Here is a 14,666-nt window from a genome sequence, read left to right on the forward strand (position 1 = left end):
GCTAAACAGCAAGTGTTTGTATCTCACAAGATGGCTATGATCAGAAAACAGAAGGATGGATGAGATCCAAATCACTATCTGAGGGAGTAGAAAGGCCATGGTCAGGAAGTGACAGGAACACAGAAAGGCTAAGTAACGATACAAAATCTGGCTGAGACAAAACAGACAGCAGAGCCTCACAGCAGGCTACAGGTAGGAGCTGGAGGCCCTGAGCAACTCCAAGGAACAGAGCTCTGCATCCCTTTCCTGGACTTCTCCTACAAAGTTTAGTTTAACTACAGAAGTTTAACTACTGAGAGCACTGTCATCCTTTTTTTGACTGTTTTGAACCCCATGACATTTCTTGGAGGACTACTGCAAAACTCTGTTGCTCAAATGGCAAGAAAGGTTCCCCCAGTCTTCTGCTGAAACACACATTGCCCGTTTATACATATTTGCTTTTGTGCCAATACTGTTCCTTAGCTTGATTAGTTCTTTTCCCTTGCTGGCATTTTGTCCATGATGCATCTATACACAGCAATGGCATCCCCTCATGTAATTTAATTAAAGCCCATGATTTTTCTAAAACAGACACTCAGTTTCTATAACTGTCCTAGTAGTCCCTTCTGCATGTGAATAGAGACAACTAGAGAGGTACATAATATTTTGGAATGGATTTAATTACATGAACACTTTCCAGCTCTATTTGAAGTACTCTATGCTTTCTAGAATCATGTGTGCCTCCTTTATAGGTGTGTATCACACTGTTTGGTCATGGACATCCTGTGACTACCTGGTATATTGCTCCTCTCATTAGAAAATTGCTTGTTAGGCCCTTCCTTTTTATGTTAAGGTCTTTAGTAAAATATTAACATCATGCTCAAAACCAACCTTTAAGAAACATAAGAACAGCCATACTAGGTCAGAACAAAGGCTTGGTGTCCTGTCTCCAATAGTGGCCATGAATAGATGCCTCAAGATGAGTAAGAACACAGCAAACATATAACACTTCCTCTTAAAACTCTCACAGCATCCAACTACTTTCAACTTAGTGACTGCCCAAGACAGATGCGGTTTCTCAGATTCTACTTAGTAATCTTCAATGAATTTCTCTTCCACAAACTTGTCCGATCCCCCCTTAAGGCTAGATAAGCTATTAGCAGCCAGACATGCTTTAGAAAGTAGTTCCACACATCTACTGCCCTTTGGGCAAAGAGCCACCTCTTTTTGTTTCTTTTGGTCTTAATCTATTTATGTACCCTAGCACCTGTATTGGAAGGAGAGGGGGTGTCAAACCTTATTTAAACCTCTCTATGTGACAGATTTTGTAATCTCAATCAAATCTCATGTCACCTTTCTCTTTTCCAGATTGAAGAGTCCCAGTTTACATACTACTCTCCAATGGAAGTCATATCATATCTCTGATTCCTGTTTTCATTTGAATCTTTTCCAGTTCTTTTATATCTACCATATCCTTTTTGACAGGGACCACAACTACTCTCATGTTGAAGATGCGGGCAAAGCCTGGATATATAGAGTGTCACAACAACAGCCTCTCTTTTATTCTCTACTCCTTTTCCTAATGAATCCCAACATCTGATTTACCTTTAGACTGGTGCTCAGCATTTAGCCGACCTTTTCATGGACTCCCTTTCCAGAGTAATATTCCTCTTTTCCACATTTCTCCTTTGTCCTATTGCTTATCCATCTTTCAATTTTTGCACCGAGCCACATCTTCTCCAACTAAGACAACTAATTCCAGTGTCAAGCCAAATAAATTAGACCCATATCATTTCTGCTCTGCGATAAAGAGCTTTGCAAACAGTGGTCTGTGGGCTACAACTACTACACTTCTACCCACAAGAAGTACCTGGGAAAAGCAAGTTCTTCTGGAAAAATACAGAAAGATCTACAAACAAAAAAGTCTGAAAATCACTGAGCTATAAAATTAATTCTTTTTTTACTTATAGTAGTGCTCCCTCTACCAATTGGAGTTACTGATAAAAGACATTAGAGGGACACACTCAAAGGATTTAGGTACTAGGATAAACACAGTAACAAGCTATTCTGGAAAACAACACTTACAAAGATAAACACTTAAAAGGATCTGTACAGAAAAAGAAGTTTCTAAATCACTGAACATCCCTGTATCAAAGCCTAAAACTTCATGTATTCTCCAGTGAAGAGCTGTATTCTCCAGCTGAAGAGGTTCTGTTGTGCTGAATGCTCATTTTCTACTGCAGTGCAGCTCTTAGTTTTGGATCAGAGCACAGAGAGTAGCAGTGATATAGTACTGCACAAAGAACAAATCAGCACTACGGTCTCATTCACCGTATCTTGCTGTTAAGATTTTGCACCATCTTTCTGGATTCAGACTGTGGCTGGTAGCTAAAAATAAATTAAAAGCCACTTCTGTAAATACAAGGAGCTTGCTCACTACATGAAATAGTTCTGCCCTCAAAAACCTTTGCACTTTATCTCGAGCTTGGACCTCATTATTCACCATGTATCAACATCATGTGCTCCAGGATCTGCATGAGGTGCACCGAACTTTTCTGAAAAGGTACTGTTTTTTAATTGTGCTGCCAGGTAAAGACAAGAAAAGCAAAAAACAAGAAAAAAATGTGAGAACTTGGTCCATTTCAGTTCTTTTAAAGCATCTTTAAGCTGTGTAGAAACACAATACCTCAAAGAGATCAAAATAAAAAATTAAATATAAATATGAAAACCCAAAATAATGGCATCTACTTGGTGCAATTACAGAAGACTGACTGAAGGAACAGACATCCCTTTCTCACAGGATGGGTGAATATATTCATCACTGAAGATTTGCAACTAATTTAAAATTAAAAGCTCATGACTCTTTCCTTAATCTCTGTAAATCTCTGCTCTCTGTTCAGTTCTGGTTTCCCTTCCTTTTTATCTCTCTCTCTCTATCCCTTCCTATAGTTTTCTTTTTTCAGATATTCCTACTATTCAATGCACTTTCTAGCTGTGACCAAACAAATCTAAGGCTATGAACAGATGCTCATAAATGATTAAATTAGAACGGCATGACTATTTACAGTTAATGTCAGGTGAGTCACATTAACTGTATGAACTCCCAATCTTTACAGTTGTTGATGTAAAACACAGTATTTGCAAGCACCTTCATGTTTCCAATTTGTTTAACATAAAAATCCAAGAGCTGCAATCTAAAACAAATACAACAAATAATTTAAAGTTGGTGTATCTCTCTGTTGCTTCCCAACCCCCATTAAACACAGATCTTTTTGAGACACAGGCTCACTGCCTAACTGCGTATTCACACACACACAAAAATACAGCCTGTTGTGCAACTCTCTGTAAATTCTTTTATAATTTATTGTGAATGATACCTCCTAATTGGAACGTAAGGAAAATACAGGAAGGAGAGCTTTTCCCTATCCCTGTTAGCACACATGTAGCACTTTCTGCATGTTGTCAATTTTCAGACTACTCCCCACCATTTTTATTCAACTGATACAAAAATAGAAGACAAAGTATTTTTTGGAAAACAGAATACTTGATTGGAAAAAAAGAAATTAAGAGTGGCACTTAAAGCGAATGTTAACGTTTTAAAATCTCCTTAGCTTTCTGGGTGACTCGTCTCCTTAAGGAAACATTTATGCATTCTTTTCATGTAAACTGAGTTCAATGCAGACACAGTCTCTCCAATAAATTCACAGACACAGAGAAAATTGGTAACTTTGCTGCTGCTTTTTGTACACAAGTATCACCTAATCTGTTACAGATACGTTCAAAGTATACACCACGTGTTCTCCTTGGCATCCTAGGCACATTTTTTGAGTAAGTTTTTCTTATATACATGTCTCCAGGCTATGCCTCAATCATTTCTGCAATGTCTAAGCATGGAGTACAGTCCACAGCAGCAATACCTAAGGATGATTCTAACAAGTTACCCGTAGGGCAGATCAGCGGGACTAGTAAGTAATGAACATCACACCCATATTGGTTCTGAGAACCAAGCTACTATTTCTTCACAGCGCTACACAGGGTGGAAGAGACATATAGAGATTTTTATAGTCACATAAAACTCAAAATGTTTTACTTACATATTGTTGGCATTTTTCAGAAAATTTCCTTTTTCTGAAGAGTAAGACCTGTAGCTCTATTAACACCAGGCACATCAGCCTCACTGCAGCTAGGAAGCAAGCCAGATGCAGGAATCCCTCCTATCCCACCTGTGGAGACCACAGGCACCTTACTCCTCTTCAGTGCAAAGGCGGCAATGCCAGCCCATCCACATGATTTATGATGAGCGAGAATATTTGCAATGCAGATTCCATCCAACTTAACCAACTTCCATCATGTAAATATTTCTACTTTCCCTGTTTGAGGAGTCTACAGAGGGAAAAGAATTTTTGCTCAACCCACATCAGAAGATAACGCGTTCTGTGTTTTGTTTGAGGGTTTCTGGGAGAGTGGAAAGGTTTTTCTTGCCTGATCACCCTTTCAGTACTTACAAGTGTACTTCAGGGACAGGCTTAATGTGGCATCTAATCTGCAGTCCTTTCTTTGTTGCTTAGCACAGGGATCAGCACTGTAAACTAAGTTTCTGACAAAACCAGCTCAAACTGTCCACAAAATTCCTTCAACAACACTGACAGATGGGAATTGACTGCCTTGAACATTTGATATGATAGATAGAGCAAAGATCCATCAAACTGCACAAAATAAATTTTTATTCCAGTATCTTTAAAGCCATGGGAATGTCAATTTACATATGATCTTTCTAACAAAAGACAGACCATAATTTTCCTTTCTTTTTGCTTTTCTTTTTTTCATTTCTCATAGGAAGGGGAGATAGTCTGATGTCATCTGAGAGTTTCCAGGTACACAAAAAGAGCTGAGCTATGACTCACCTGTTCCTGGTTGCCTATTAATATCAGGTTTATTGCAAGAAACATTCTCTCAGACAAAACAAAAAGCTCCCCTAGTTAGCAATCAGGTTAAACTTGCACTTGTGCTTGGACCCTGAATACCTTCTGGCCTTAAAGAAGGAAAGTTAGAGGAACACCTTGGGGTGCACACAACTGAACTATTAAATCAGAAGCCTCCTTTATTGCCCACCTGTTCATCTCTAGTCTGATGTCTCTCTTGTTGCTCTGTGCATGGAGATGGAGACTTACTAGTGGTGAAGTGTGACAACCTACATCAGGAACCAGGGATTGTAGACAATTATGTTGAAAACCACAAGGTCATGGACACATGCAACTTGTTACAACAACCCAGCATCTTCCGAGCACAGGAATGTGCCAGACCTTCCTCCTGCAGAGCCTTGCAGTTTGAATGACTACAACTTGCCAAGATTGTCTGCAGATCTAGAACAACAGAGCCATACAGAATATATACAAGTCATACAGGTTGACACCTTCCCTGAAATTCTCAGGGAAAAGTATACAGAAGGTAACACTTGGACTCTGTGACAAGGGCAGACTGCCAGGGAGGGAAAGATGAGTCCTATATCACCTTTTAGTACTCTCTGGCATTAGCAGTATCTCCTGGTATCTCCCCCTGGGAGGATGATAGTATGGCAGCCCTGGGGTAACAGAGCTTCACAGTTATGAAAATGGATGCTAGCAGAAACTACAGGGACTTAGACGTTTTCTGCCACCTCCTGTGCTGCCCTTCCCACATCAGTCTCTTCATACATGAGGGAGATGTAGCTGTCAGTTCCTCTACCAAACTGATCTGACCCACTCACTCTCTTTCTTACTGAGGTGGAAGCCAGTCACATCTAACAAGGCCATGAGAAAGAAATTACACCACATTCATAAATCCAGACATATTCCCAACCAAGTCACGAGGTGGTATGAGGACAGTATTTTACTTTTGCTGCTGGGCTTCTTGAGCTCAGCTCTGCTAAGTTTCACAGGACATCAATAGTGATCAGTGCTTCTGAAAGGAAGAAGCCATCATTCCTACAAGGCAGATGCAGTTCTGGGACTCAGCTGAACGTACTCAGCCAAAAGGCATTGAGACATACAAACTAAAGCTCTGAATTTTCTTCAGAGAATCCATCCTACAGCTGGGACATCTGAGTGGCACCTGCTTATTTCTGTTCAGACTGATAAAGCCACAAAAGAAGTCTGTGTGAAGGAAGAGATCTCTGCTAAGGAAAAGAATGACAAGTCTATTTCCATGCATAAGACTGCAAAGCTGCTCAAATGGTTACAATTAGAGATCTATGCACTTTGGCACAGTGAAGAATAGACTTTCAGATCATAAAAATCTATAAAAATGCATATTTGAACTAAACTGGTATTTACTCAGCACCAAAATAGCCTGAGGGTTACACCTGCATACTCAAATTAATTTTCAAGTGCCTCTTTTGCTATGCAGGGTATTTTATGTTACAGTTGTACCATACTTATATAACCTACTTGAAATGTATTTCCCCTTGTTTGGAGTAACAACTTTCTGGAGATGTCTCATAAAGTCCAATTTGGAAAGAAATTAAAGGCAAGAGCCTTCCCCACATACTGCTTCCTGACTACCATACAGAATACCTGCTGAGCAGAGACCAAACAGGTCTCTGCTGATTTCAGAGGTTAAAACACATTGAGCTGTTAATAAATGGAGGCCTATATAAAGCCTTTTAATGTCTTCATCAATGAGAGCTCTATATGACTTACTGTGAAGTGCTTTTAGATGGATCTTATCGACAGTTCTTCAGTGTGACACAGAGTGGAACAGTAATCACAGAATCAAGAGGGGCTAGGCACAAGTGCTCACCTAATCTCTGTCCCAAGGGATGTTAAACCGTAGTGTTATCATTCCTGACAATCTTAAAGACATCTAGTGATTGCAACTCTATTCCCCTTCTCCCCATACACACCAGTAGTCTACACCAGCACTTCGCTACCCTCATTATTCTACTCTTTGCTGCTACTCAAGCTCTTTCCATCTTCCATCCAAAGCATCATGGAGATCGATAACAGACTGTTCTCTTCTTCACTGAAGTCTCTCATAAGCTCCCCTAAAAGTCTCCTCTTTATGTGAAACACAAACAGTTATTTCAATCAGTATTTCACGGCAAGTTTTCTGAGCCTCTAATCATTCTCACTGCCCTCCTCTGGATTCTCTCCAGTTGACCCAAATCTTTCATAAAAAATTTAGTACAGCAGTCCACCCACAGCCATTTCAAGCCTGAACCAGGCATAAGGATGACTTCTAATGTCCTGTAAGACAACAATGCTATGTAATCTGACACTGGGTTATGTTTGGCCAAATGTTATGAGCTGATTAAGTTCTTTCATTCCAATAAAACTGGAACAGTGTTCTACGAGAACAGGAGTAACATGTATATACATTATCAAAGACAATGTTCTCACATAAGCAAACTATGCAATTCAAATTACTCTGTGAGAAGTACACAATCTGTCCAGGAATCAGCAGTACTAAGTCACTGTCTCTCAGTCAGGAGATGTACCACTGTGTACATGAATCACAGTAGCCAACTCTCTGTCATCCTGAAACACCTTTCACAAAGAGCTTTCACCAGACCATTCTGCTTGTCTGACAGGCTAGATGCTTGGTCTAGTTTTCCCTGAAAGAAGGCTTCCAGACTGTGGTCAAATAGCAGCTATGAATCACTTAAAGTTATAAAGACCCCCAAACCAGCACAGAATAGCTGTATTAGAAAAGGGTACTTCCATTCTGTGACAATAGTTTTAAAAAGAGTTTGAGGACAACTGGATGCACTTCTCCAGCTCAAGGTTTTCTTTTTTACAGACCATGAAATTTCTATAACCTAAAACTAGGAAACAAAATTCTGTCCTTTGTACTTACCCTTCTCTTTGGTAGTCCTCATCCAAATTTGACAAAAGCTGGGATCCAGCCACAGACAGATCAAGTGCAGCTAAAGGTAGATCTCGATAAGCAAAATTAACAAGCTGTACAGGAGCAATGCTTTTGGTCTCTTCTTCCACTTGTTGTGAAATTATCTCAACTTCTGAAACAGCACCTTCTATTGTAGGCCTGAAAATGTAAAAAGCAAAATAAAAACCCCTCTCTCTCCACACACATATACATATAAACAAATATCAAGAAATAAATAAGCAAGTAAAAATAAGTTAGAGACGAGAACTTCACAGAATTCTAAAAAGCCAGCAACTTATAAGGTTTTGCAAGGTCATTGAGGAAGGTGTCCTTATTGAGGGGACAGACCAAATCTCTCCAAACTTGTCTTTCATAGATCCCACTGCAATCAACAGAAATCTCACAAAGAATGGCATTTCACTCTGCTGAATCCGCTTCAAAAGCACTAAATATAAATGGACGTGTTATAAACAAACAAACAGGGAAAAAATGCAGGAACCCAAAAGCAAAATATTTGTGCAAAACAGAAAGAAGGTATGTAACTATGCCAACTAAAAACTCATTGCTTTCTAAGTTAGATCAGTGAGTAATGAATAGCTAAGCTTATTAATCATTATACACGAATAAACTGCTAATTAACAGATGCAGTTTGACCCCTCTTCCGCTGTGGGTCAATATTCAAATAGTTTTGATGGATGGCGACTGTTTCACTCAACTAGAAAGGATCATTCTGTTACAAGTTACTTCAAAATAATTCTGAAAGGAGAATGGTTCAGAAGAATTATGGACTCCTTATAAAGATTATCTTAACTACATGTATTCTTCTACCACCCCACTAACATTAATGGGAACTCCATGCAGGTAAATCCAGAGTCTGGCTATGTATGTCTTCCACATTTATAACAAGATACTACTTATCCAGAAACTCAAACTTTATCAGTTAGTGTATTATCTAGTGCATGCAAAGGACGACTTCATTGTAGGAGAGAGCTTGCATGTCAAGCCCCAGCAGGGGCTTTGCAGTACTCGGTGAAAGCTGCTTGCTCCATTTGATTCAGAGTAGGCGCAAACAAACTTCTCTAGCTTTCATCCAGCGGAGCCTGTTAACTTCTGAAGAAATCTCGGGCTACTTGCCAGAGGTTTTCAAAAGTTGGTGTGAAGATACTCTTTTTCCTTAGGGATATAGTTAAAAAGTGCTTAGCACCCAACTTCCCTCTTTCATTTGACTGCAAAAGTCACATTGGTGATTCTGTTTTAAAGAAGATTATTAAAATCTTCCAGCTATTCAAGCAACCTGATTAACAGTTCATTTTTTTTAAAAAAAAAAAGGAAAAAAAGAAAAAAGAATAATTTAGAAGAGTTCTTAACTCATATATCTTGTAAGTCTAAGGATGTGGGTGAAGGAACTAAAATTCTATGTGAAAGAGAGAGAAAGATGCTATTGGTCAGAGCCTCACCGTTAGACTAATCCTTTCAGGCAGAAAACATTATTCCTATATTAAAAGGAGTTAACTGCTGCCAGCATTACACAAGAAAGTAATTTTAAAATTCGGAAAATGCTGTTATATCTCAAGCATTTGGCAGGGAAAGGCTGCAACTGTGTCATACTATGGCAGAAAGCAGAGGTAAAAGGAATTACTATTTGAATAACCTAAAGGCTTATTTTATTTTATTCTTTGTATAACTAATAATGGAAAGTAATGAGATTCTTTCCTTTCCAACAGAAATTTATACCTCTGTAAACAATCTGAAATCAGAAGCCCAGAGGGAGGAGCTAATTTTAGCAAGAATTTTCTTTCTTTGATTTTCACCTTTAGTGCCATCCTGTGGACATTTACCTTTACAAGTCCAAGATGGTTCAGTTTTGCATGAAAAAGCATACAATGATCCAATTTTCAGTATTGTAAAGGAAAAAGGAAATGGGTTGGTACAGCCTTCCCTCTCCCAACAGTATTGACCTTCTGTATTCTTATGCAGACTAAATGACAGACATTTTCTGTTTTGACTGAAAAGAAAAACAAACCAACCAACAGACTAGTGTTGGCAAACAGCTTTGGGACAGGTTTGGTGGCAGGAAAGAAAATAGGCAAATGGATCTGAAAATAATATGACATACTAGCTTTCAGCCACTGGCTATTAGTAACACATGAGACATGCTTACAGCATTCATCTTTTTTCTGCTAATTCATACTCTAAAGAGTGTGATCAAATCCTACCACTCCTTCTCAAAACACCAACTTTTCCTTCCAGTAATACCAACAGAACCCTCTTGATGTCACAATATCATTCTCCTACAGGTAGCAGCAATCTGTTCCCTCCTACTTAAAACAGGTTATAACTATCCTCACATGGTACTTACTGAGGATTGGTCATGTTGGAGGATGCAACCAAATCAGCAGCAGTTCCAGTATTTAACTAATTCCAGCTGCTCTGCGCAGAAGTTCTAGCCTTCCAAGATTAGGTCTCTGTGAGAAGCAAAACAAAGTTATCTAAAATGCAGCTAAAAGAACTCCAAAGGGCTCCATTGACACTTGCTGTCATGTTGTAAGTTTGCTTAATAATTTTATTTTCCGCCATGATTCCTTTTCAAAGTGGTTTTATTCCAGGTTAATTCTTCCATATTATGGAAGCTGTAAAGTTACAGTGCATTTACTTATACACATAGACACCTGTTCACATATATACTTCCACAAAAGAACAGGTCTTGCTTTAAACCACTGGATTGTTGAGAAAGATAACCAAGATCAGAGGAGGAAGTGGATTTTCAAAGAAAACTCATGGTTTCAGGAGTGCAACTTCTATTGGAAGGCAACCAACTTTTTTTTTTTGTGGTTACAATTTAATATACTTTATAGAGATCAGCATCAGTTTTGTCAACAAAGTTTGGGGTTTTGTTCTCCATTTTCCAATTTGAACTGTGTTCCTAACTCCCTTTGCTACTTTAGAAAGTCTCTTCCAATAATTAATTCATGTTGTCAAACATTCTAGATTTGCTGTCAATCAAGATCATATTTTGATCAACAAAACCCACTAACACATTTGGAAAAGGCGACACACTTGCTTGTGGCAAAAATCTCCATTTATGTTGTACCTGGACCGATGCATGGCAACCAGAATGGAAGCGGATAAGCTCGTGAGAATGAAACCTACTGATACACAGGTTTTGGTAGCTGAAAAAATATGAACTGGAGAATACCGTATAAGAAACAAAAATTCTTAGCAAAAGATATCAAGAGATACTTCGTAAAGCTACTGCCATGATTATATGCTAAATAAGTTTAAAAAGTAACATAAAAGCATACTCTTATTGTCATTAAACAGAAATAGTCATTGGCAAATTAGAATATTACTGACAAGAACACCAAAAAAAATTTCATGACAATGAAAAATGCTTCTTATTCTAAACTTTATACTAGAGTCACTTACAGGCTGAATTGTTAGTATCAGTCAAATATTTACAGTAGAGACATATAAACACAGCAACAGTATGACCCTTAACAATCACTTGATACTAAATAATAAAATTGAACTTACATCTTCTGTAGAGCCATTTCCAAGGCTCTATTTCATGTCTTGTAACCGTATAATAACGTAAAATGTAGTCAATGCATTCTCAGACTTTCCAGCTAATGTGCCTGGGTATGCAAAAAGAAAGGGTCTACACTGTGATCACCCTCCTCAGGTAGGTAAGTCAGTCAAAGGCAATTTAATTATTCACATAAAGAAAAGTAAAGTTTAGAAAAACACACACTCCATTTATCTATAACCTTGTAATACTTCTGAAGTCAAAGCAAGAAGCAAACATTTTTCAGATAAACCTTCCCTGATACAGCAGAGACTTGATTCAACATCCATTCAATATCAGTCTGCCTTTTTAGTCCTTGAATCATTTTATTTATTAATTACATCCCTAAGGTATCAAAATACTATAACATTTGCCTAAAATTATGCATGTTTAAATCACACATTGAAGGGATTTGGTGAATCTGTACCCATGACAGCTTTATGATAGCAATTGTTACACCTACCAACACAACAAAACTAAAATATAAATATCAGCCTTGTTTTGCGATGTTAGCTCCCTAACATCTCATTTTAGGTTGACACTTTATGACACTTTTCCAAAAAACCCAATTTTAAATGAAAAGTTTTACCCAAACCAATTGTTCTAAGCACTCAGCCTGAGAAAATGGTACGGGCATGAGGTACTGTGCAACTGTCTTGCGAGATGAAGAAATTGAGAATCCTGCTATAACTGCATTTGCAGGCCTGGGAAATAAAAGGTAAATGGGGATACAGCTGATTTAGGAAATGGGAATAAAATTGATGGAAATTGGCCTCAGAGGACAGAGAGATGTAGATATGGAAATTTCTTAACATAGTAAAAAAACCTCACCATTTATTTAGGAGATAGCACAGTGCTAATAATCACAATCTCCCTCCCAAAGGGGGTTTAGAAAACAAAACAATGATAAAAAAAATGTACATTTAGATTTTTAAAAGTTCTTCTTTTTTAGGTTAATCTCAAGAGTTTGAGGGAATTTAAGTCGTAACAGCGGGGCCAGCACCACTGCAGTTCTTTCATATAGGACATGAACATGAACTATTTGTCCCTCCAGAACACAGACTCAGTCTCTTTTTTTTCCTAAAGCTAGAAATATGTTCACATTCATACAGAATGTTGTTTTACAGTTTAACCAGATCTGACCAGCAGCAACACCACTAAGCCAGACCTGTTCCCTCCTACTGGCGTTGGCAGCTTTACAGATAAAGTTTGCTCACCACCAGGACTGAAGGAGAAACTTGCAGCCAGGCAGCGAGCTCGTCCGATAGCTCTGATGGCTCCACAGGGAGCAGAGTCCAACTTGCCTTAGCTGAAGGGATGGTTACCATGACACAAGGTGCTCACAAAGGCGAGACAAGTAACGTGGAAAGAGACGTGAAAGGAGATAGAGGGAGTCAAGTCTCCAAAGGACTCAGTGGAGCCTTCCCGAGAAAAAGTGGCAAAAAGTGAGTAACTTCTGGTGCAGATGACTAATGTCTTTTTAATTCATTATATCAACTAATACAAGTAGTTAACATGTACAATAAGAGGGCAGCACAACCGAAACCTTCAAAATGGACGTAATAGGTTGTATATCTCTATATCCTAAATGGATTACTATGATTCGTGCTTCTTTCTAGGCTTTATACAAGCAACAGAAATATCTTAACATAAACTGATATTTTGCAGAAACTTACTCTTTCCATCCACTCCACCTCATTTATCTGTTACGTTCAAAAATTCATTAAAAAAACCAAACTTCTAACTTCCACAGGAAATTTCTGAGCAACTGAGTGATGTTTAAATGCAACAAGGAACAGCAGGGAGATTTTATTCTTCTGTACTTATCTCCTGCTCGCATTCCTATAGGATATAGTGCAGACAAAGAGTAATGATGTGGGTTTCCTCCCTACCAACAGAGACGGGCAGGGGGCAGAGGGCAACCTTCGGGTATTCCATACACTACCCAAGTAGAGATTTTTCCATACAGCCCTCTCCACACCTATCCCATTCAATATTCGGTAGACAAAAGGCGGCTTCATCTCTCATGGTCTCATCCAAGGGAATTAGTTAACTGTTCCAGGGTTTGCTTTTTTTACCTCTCACTTCTTGGAACTGAGACCAGATAGCACACAGTACATGCTGAGTTGCCATGTGAGTATGAGCAATGCCCATTTTGTGAGAGTTCAGCAATTCTGTTTGTTCTGCAGTGTGTTTTCAAGGCGAGATGGATGTAGAAGGAGCACAGTTTCCCAAGTTAAACAGAATTAGTTTAAAAAGGAGATATGACAGAAAGGGAATAATTGTCCCAAAAAGTTTCTAGTGCAAGCTGTGAAGTGATATAAAAAACCAGGACCTAGACTAAATGACTGACATACTGTCTTGTATGTACCAAGAGGACAGTGTAATCTGATAGGAAACATATTTCTGCATCTGGTTTTCTGTGTAGCGTCAAGTTTGTGGACTAGCAGCCCAGCTTAAAATGTGTGGGATCACAGTTCAAATCTCAGCAAAGCTGACTCAGCTCTTCACCCCTCTGCAGCAGGTGAAGGAAGTCGCACCCAGTTCACTGAGCTCTTTCCAAGGCAAGACCTTGTGCTTAAAAAGCGCTGTACTTGCCTTCCAAGTCCTTCAGCTTCCCTCTGCTCTTTCCACAAGTATCACACATGCCAGTCTTCCTCAAGGCTTTTCCAAGGTACCCTTCGCTTGGTTACAATTTCTTTCACCCCCTCCTCTGTGGGGGCACTGGCAAGCAACTGCCTCACAGTTCACCAGTTATGCTCAGAACCATGCAGGTTGAAAAGCGGGGTCATGCGCTACAGTTGAGCAAAGGTTCCTGCTGCTGCCCTTGCCCAGCACACATCCTGCCCCAGTTAATTTGTTAATGTTTAGATCAGCCTTCTACTGTCAGTCACCACACCTTGGCTGTAGCTTGCTAACAAGGAAATAAAGTCCAGCTTAAACGACTTTACAGTCTTAACGACTTAAACAGAGCATAGAACACAGTTTGGAAAACATATGCTAAAGTATAGCATGTGTGTGTACGTGTATTCTAAGCTAAAAGAAAAAACAAACCAAAACCAAACCCCAAGGGTAACGTAAAAAAAAAACCAAACAAAAACCCAAAACCCTGTACTGCACTTGTGCATGAAAACCATGACTTTTAGCATTGGTTTAAGCAGAGTCCACATGCCACAGTGTAGTGGGCCCAACTGGCAATGAAGAGTAGGAATACAGTTTAGGGTTGTGTGTCCGTCCCCCCCCCCCCCACTCACCTCCC

The 14,666-nt window shown here is 39.1% G+C and overlaps 1 protein-coding gene across 1 annotated transcript in view; it reads right to left on the bottom strand.

Moving 5' to 3' along the window:
* The window catches only part of LOC104166402 (chromosome unknown open reading frame, human C15orf27), a gene marked incomplete at its 3' end in the record, with an annotated part of 43,364 nt that extends 33,149 nt beyond the window's left edge, over positions 1-10,215 (bottom strand). Inside the window, exons 1-2 of the mRNA XM_009706305.1 lie at positions 10,202-10,215; positions 7,813-8,001 (exon numbers count right to left, since the gene is read on the bottom strand). Coding sequence (XP_009704607.1) covers positions 7,813-8,001; positions 10,202-10,215 — 203 coding nt within the window. The remainder of the gene's footprint in view (positions 1-7,812; positions 8,002-10,201) is intronic.
* Between the last annotated feature and the right edge of the window lie 4,451 nt (positions 10,216-14,666).

Source organism: Cariama cristata, unplaced genomic scaffold (genome assembly GCF_000690535.1).
Source record: "Cariama cristata isolate BGI_N322 unplaced genomic scaffold, ASM69053v1 scaffold32848, whole genome shotgun sequence".
Lineage (NCBI taxonomy): Eukaryota > Metazoa > Chordata > Aves > Cariamiformes > Cariamidae > Cariama > Cariama cristata.